The 6536-nt window shown below is 32.5% G+C and overlaps 1 protein-coding gene across 8 annotated transcripts; it reads left to right on the top strand.

Moving 5' to 3' along the window:
* The first annotated feature begins 339 nt into the window (after window positions 1-339).
* LOC105111508 (uncharacterized) lies at window positions 340-4838 on the top strand. Of its 8 annotated transcripts, none has more exons than XR_839611.1 (4): window positions 344-554; window positions 728-931; window positions 3358-3565; window positions 4108-4838. XR_839611.1 is itself a non-coding variant. In XM_011006881.1 (4 exons), the coding sequence occupies exons 2-4, from the start codon at window positions 751-753 to the stop codon at window positions 4189-4191; spliced, it is 447 nt and encodes a 148-aa protein (XP_011005183.1). In that variant the 5' UTR covers window positions 345-415; window positions 728-750; the 3' UTR covers window positions 4192-4838. The 8 variants fall into 8 exon arrangements, 5 of the variants coding, with proteins under 5 accessions (XP_011005183.1, XP_011005180.1, XP_011005184.1 ...); XM_011006881.1 differs by having other exon boundaries at window positions 345-415; window positions 3358-3539; XR_839613.1 differs by having other exon boundaries at window positions 340-931; window positions 3404-3565.
* The last annotated feature ends 1698 nt before the right edge of the window (window positions 4839-6536 follow it).

Raw genomic sequence — 6536 nt, 5'->3', positions numbered from 1 at the left:
TAATTTTTTTAATTAATAATTTTTGAATGTTTTTAAATTATTTTAATCTACTAATATTAAAAATAATTTTTAAAAAATAAAAAAATAGCTGAAAAAATACCACTTAAAAGTTAAAAAAACAATTTTTAAGAGCAGCAAAATGATGATTTTACGGTCGCAGTTAATATGAAAATATAAGTGGGGCTATGGGAATCTGCCTTCCGTTTTAATTGTGTTTTTTTATATGGAACAATGTCGTTCGGACACTGACAGTCATTAGATTTGCCCGTGAAAGCTTCATATGACACGTCGCTCAAACACGTTCAGCTTTGTGACCATCCTAAGTTGTTCCATGGACACCTCTGATTCCACGAGTCCGAAATCTTAAGAACCGCAAACAGCTTTGTGACTATCCTAAGCGTTGTTTCTGTTTGCGGTGTGATTTGATCTCTTTTGGTATTTCGATGTCGATCTTTCTCTGCGTTCTCTTAATTTGCGCAATTATGCATTTATTTTTGTGTTTTCTAGATGTTTTGTCGCAGTATTTTTTTCCCTACTTTTGTTTGTTTCCTCTGGTAAATGCTGTGATTTCTCCTCGTACAATTTGCTAACATTTGCGTGGAATGCCCATCGTGAATTCTCTTTAAGAATTTGATGGGATTGAAGTATAAGAGAATTTGAAAAGTTGATTGGTATAGTGTAATTGAAAGAGTGATGAATGCTACTTTAACTTTGTTACTGTTTTCAGTGTTAGGAGCGGAGCGAATAGAGATGGAGAAGAGAGTGTTATTAGGGGTGCTAAAGAAGAACAATCCCATCAAGAAAAACAAGAAAAGGTTCCTCAAAAAAGTTGTGGGCTATCTGGACTCTGATTCTTGCATGTTTGCGCCTCTAATCTCTACCCCTCATACTGATTTTCTTGCATCAAAATCCAGCTCTTCTTCTACTACAGGTAACAATCAATTTCAGACCTGTACTTTTTGTTTCTTTCTTCTGCCAATGGCTTTTTAATATATGCTCACTTGTGTGATCAACCGGTTATTTCTCCTAAGCACCTCTTCTTTGCTTCATTAAGCCATACCACCTCTGGTCGTTGATTTTTTGTTGATGTGCAATTAAAGAGTCGTTGATTTCATGTTTAGTTATTGCTTGTGCAACACTGCCATGTAAAATGCCTGATATTAGTGATAGCAACAAGTCTCGATCCCAAACTAGTTGTGTAAGCTATATGGATCCTTTTGTGCCATTCCGTACGGTCATTGCCAATGTAGCACCTAGGTGGGCAACGTTTACATCAAAATGATCCATACCATAGAAATGACAAGGTTTGCGCTGCCTGCCAATTTATCGCAATCCTCCTCCTTTATCCTGGCCTGAGACCGACTATTCTGACTTAAGCTAGCACAGATGGAGTTCTTATATTAGTGATGGACACGTAATATTAATGTAACTTGGTTGGTGTAGTCGAAACATAGTTTCTCACAGTTTAGCTCTCATACCAAGATTTAAATTTCATAAAACAGCACCTTGATTACTGGCTTGCTGGTTGAAGATGGTGCTTTTCTAGTTGAATAATTGAGCACAATAGGCTTTTCATGATTCAATTTTGTCTATTTAAGTTTGAACTAGTTCTTTCATTCATTTTCTCTTGGAGTGTTTGCATGTTCGTCCAGGAAAGAAATTGATTTGTTTTTCATCTTTCAAAGGAAAAAAGGACAGCTGTCTCTGTCATGATGAAACAAATACATCATTTGCAACACCAAAGAATTGTTTAAGGATGCCCCTGACAATTATGAAATGGTTTTATTTAATGCATAAGCGCTATTCTGATAAAGTTTTGCTTCAAGTTTCTAATCTCCTTAAGAAAAAATGAATTGGGTGATTAGAATCCATTTTGCATAGGCTAATTGATAGCATGTGGTCTGCTCTCTTTAGCTCTAGCATTAATCAACAAGTATTTAATTTTATTTTACCAACATGTACAAGGAATGTATCAAAGTATCTCCAAGTATTCAAAGTGTTATTCCATTGCTTAATACATTTTAATTTGCATGGAATGTATCTTATGCATATTTGACAAGGACATGCAAGGTGGTTTTGAATATTCATTCTTCATAATGCTGCTCTTATCTCATCATTATTGGAAGCAAAAGCTTATCAAAATTTTAGTTTCTAATATCCTAGAATAGATGTATGTTGGTGTATGATTGAAGTTGCTCCAGCATCCAGACAACAGAACATTGTTCTGTCTGTTGCGTGTTATCTTTCATTTTATATCTTCTAGTGCAGCTCCTCAACCTGGTTTTGCATTATGTTATTCAAAGAGCTATGCTCATGAACAGTGATCATATTTTGCCTGTTTTACCTCTGTATAGTATGAAGCTCTAAGAGTACATCTAGCGCAGTTATATATGAACGTAGTCCAATTTCATCCCAATATATCAGATGTCTCCAAGGGGACAGAGCTCCACTCATGTTCAGTCATGCAGTACTCAAGGGCTGAATTCACATCCCCATGTAGCCTAAAGGCTTAATCATTGTTCATACTGCTTCTAACTGATAGTAACCTGCAATGCTGTTGACTTTTGTTGGGAAGTTCAAACAGTCGCTAACAAGTTCTTGGTCTGGTTGTGTGCATGAATATGCACTCAATATGTTGGGGAAAATGCATCCCCACCTTCAGCAAGACTTCACTGTTGCTAAACTTGTTATTCACTCTTCTCAACTGCCCTTGTACGTTTTATGTCCTGGCCTTGTCTCTGCTCAAGCAATTTGGTTTCATATCTGTTCTGGTGTATCTGCTCTGAAAGTGACTTGATGCTTTACAAAGAGCATTTAGTAGAACGAAGTGCTAATATTAGCTGTAGGAAAAATAAACCATACCATAACTTGATAAGCTAATTTCTTGAAAGTTGAAGTATGACTCCTAGATTCATCTAATTTTTATCATGCATGAATCCGTTTAATAACTTTTGATAGTGATCAAATAATTCCCTTGCCAAGTATAATGATGTCAGACGAATTTTTCTGGGGCACATGTTCATGTTTTGTCGGTCAACATTCATTTTGGACTATCAATGTAATAGCATGTTATCACGAGAATCTAGCGTATTGTGATGGTTCATTTCTGGTTTTGACATTCAACTCTGTTTTCAGTTATGGTTTGCACCATGGATTGGGCTTGATTATCTTAACATATGGATCCGTATTTGTTTGGTTTCATACTTGTTTCTTGTGCTTTATTTATATTCCTTGTTTTATCCCCTTTATTTTGCAGCATAGAAATCCTTCATGTAATTGGATCGTACTAATAAAATTCTCACATTTTCCAAGCCTTATAATTTATTACTGTTTTTTCTGAGGTGGTTTTAATTTCAAGACATTCTAGGTTTATTAAAAAGATTACTGTGGAAGTGTCAAACAGGAAATTAACAAGGAAGGATAATCAATCAACTGTTGAGAAATCAAATGTAACAGTACAAGACCAATTCTCTGAGCTTCCTAAAAAAGGCATTTATGGCCAGCAGAAATTTGTGCACAAGGAATCGGTGAAGCTCATAGTTAAGTTGCTGCTCTTCTTTGTCAGGTTACTTTCTGACGCCACAGGCACTTTTTTGTTATTTATCTGTGTTTCTCCCTCTGCTCTTGCAAAAGTAAGACCACTCTTTTTAGTTGTTGAGAAAAATGGAGTATACTTGGATCTTAAGAGTTACTTTTCAAGGCTCTCCAATTATATAGGGCTTATATTCTGTTAATTGTGCGAATTTTTTTGGAATAACGTGGGTGAACTGAAATTCAACTGGCAAGACGTTCTGCTCATGAAACTTTCTGGTGGAACGCAAACATGTATTGTTGCTCAAAGTTATTGGCAAAAGAATATATCACATTGAACATTGTAATAAGCAAGATGCTATCTAACATTGGTTTTATTACAATATCAAACTGCCAGAACTTACAATTCTCTGCTGAGAAAAAAACTTTTCTGATTGCTTAGCCGTGCGAAGTTGTTTATTGTGTTCTGTGTCAATGGAATTTTTAAATGACTTGGATATTGTTTACTTTTCATTGTGCTATTAGATCCTTGAAAAAAGTTATTTGGATTTTGAGGCATTGTTTATCCTGTCACAGAGAAGGGAACACATGATTCACAGCTGCGGGAGCTCCTTGTTGACTGAACCATCGATAAAGTACGACATATGCATCGTGTTGTAATCAAGTGCGAACAGTGTTTGAACTTGGTTTTTTTTCTTCGTGTTGTCAGAAATGAGCACTTCTATTGTAGAAAACACTCTCTTCGTCTGATGGAATCAAGGTTTTTGTATTTGTTTTTGCAGTTGAGAAGTGTCTTTGACCTTCAGAATCTCAGGTCTAATTTGCTCTACTGAACAGTACAGGCCGTTAATATTTGTCATGCTAGTGCAGACAGACGGAAGTTTTTATTGGGAATCACTTGGAAAAAGTTCGAAACTGCAAAGATTATCAGTGGCGGTGACAGTTTACGAAGATTAGACTGCATAAAGTGCTTCCTCCCTGTACTGGGGCCACCTGAATCAGTATGAGAAGCTTGAAATGCCATCTAAGTTGATTATTCCTGTTATGGGCAGAATTTCATAATAAAATACTGGCATCTGATTTGATGAGAAACGAACAAGGATGCAACACAACATTGATTTTATCCTATATCAGTTATAGAAATCTCAACACTTTGTATTTTTCCTAGTTTGTGTTGTCTATATCATGAATGAACCATGTAACATTTCATGATTATAAGTGCAGGTTGTCGTGTTAGGCAATGTACGATTAAAATTAAATGTTCGACTTGTCAGTTTCAGAAAGTAAATTATCTCAACTTTCTTCCTGTTCTTCGTGGCCCTTTTCTTTGGGCTTTAATGGCTCCATCTCCAGCAGCCGAACTGTTGGCTGAAAACTACTATGCATATGTTCTTGATGGTTTATAACTGGCAGGTACGACGTGCTGTGTTGACATGGAAGTCCAGTTCTTTCAAGTTCTGCACCGTGGAATCTCCCTTCTGTATAAGTTCAAGTGAAAATTTCATGTCTTTCCTTTCAATTTACCTACAAGTTCAAGTGACCATGTAATCATGCCTTCTCATGATTGTGAAAATATCGATAATGAATGAGGCCCAAACGATTACCGAGCCGACCAAAGCACGGACATGACTTTATAATATTGATAAATACATGTATTAAAAAAAATTAACTTTTGGTTGGCTATTAAAAGTTTAAACAATACTAACATTACAATTTATTATAAATATTAACTAGTAAATTCAACACCATTTGTAATTACGAAAAAGTCAATATTTCTAAAAACAATTTAGAAGAAAATTATTGATTTAAAAAAATTAGAATGAATTCTAAAATATTTTAATGATGTTTTATTTTTCATTTATATATCACATAAATCCTAAAGTAATATAAGATATCACTTCTAAACTATATAGTATCACATTATTATTTTAGTTAGATTATCAAAACTCTAAAAAGGTCTAAATATGTCAATAAAAAACATAAAGTACTAAAATTTAAAAATAATTGAATTACATCAATATCTATCAAATTACTAAACTGATTTTTTATAGTTTTATAATTATTTTTTGCTATTTTTTAAAATTATGTTTTTACTTCTTTTTTTACCAACAAAGCCAAGATTCATTAAAAATCTTATTCCTATATGTACCAATATATAATAGTAAATAGATATAATTATAAGCGTGTTTTGTGGTTAGGAACATATGGGTTATTTTATGAATTCAATATATTTAAACTCTAGCCAATAATATTATACCATATGTTATAAAATTAACATATAATTTGGGTATCTCTTGTCACGTATACAAACAAAAAGGTGAAAAGGTTAAACATTGATACTAAGTTAAAAAAAGGGGGGGAAATATGAGAAAACATTTTAACTAAAACTTTAAATTATAAACTAGTTTTATTTCAATCAATTGAAAGCTCCTATACATAATCTTTGATTTAATTTAAGATGCATATTGAATTTTGTTTTCAAGATATAAAAGAAAACTATTTAAGCAAACCATCTCTTAAACTAAGTCAACCAACCTCAAGATATGTAAAGTAATTCATAATAATATAGCAATTGAATTATGTATTATTTTAATCTTTATTTTTTTAATTAATTACTTTTTTTAATAAAATTATTAAACCCTTTGACTAATAGCTTAAATTTCTTATGAATCAAGAAAATAAATGTATTATTTATTATTTTTAAAATTTGTATTACCTTTTTGTTTTAATTTTGGATATAAATTTTTAAAATTAAATCTCAAGTCAATATAAAATATTTGAATAATGATACCAATTTGAAGAAAAAAATGCTATAAACATTAAATAAAATGTTGGGTGAATAATTTTTAATGGGTATGAGATCTATTAATATTAGGAACAACACAAATAAATATAATTATGATAACTTACAAATAAAATTATGATAATATAATTTCATCATCAAATAATTAATTATTTATGCATAATCAAATAATCAAAATTATTTAATCATTTATTTGGCGAAG

The sequence above is a fragment of the Populus euphratica genome, unplaced genomic scaffold, assembly GCF_000495115.2.
Source record: "Populus euphratica unplaced genomic scaffold, PopEup_1.0 scaffold297.1, whole genome shotgun sequence".
Lineage (NCBI taxonomy): Eukaryota > Viridiplantae > Streptophyta > Magnoliopsida > Malpighiales > Salicaceae > Populus > Populus euphratica.
Note: the sequence above shows the minus strand (reverse complement) of the source record. Positions and strands in the feature narration are given on the sequence as shown.

Excerpts from the sequence above, each read along its gene's own strand:
- LOC105111508 (XM_011006878.1), top strand. The coding sequence starts at position 694 with ATGAATGCTACTTTAACTTTGTTACTGTTTTCAGTGTTAGGAGCGGAG. Across the intron at positions 932-3,357 it reads CAGCTCTTCTTCTACTACAG|GACATTCTAGGTTTATTAAA; the intron begins GTAACAATCAAT and ends TTTTAATTTCAA. Across the intron at positions 3,541-4,107 it reads GGAATCGGTGAAGCTCATAG|AGAAGGGAACACATGATTCA; the intron begins TTAAGTTGCTGC and ends ATCCTGTCACAG.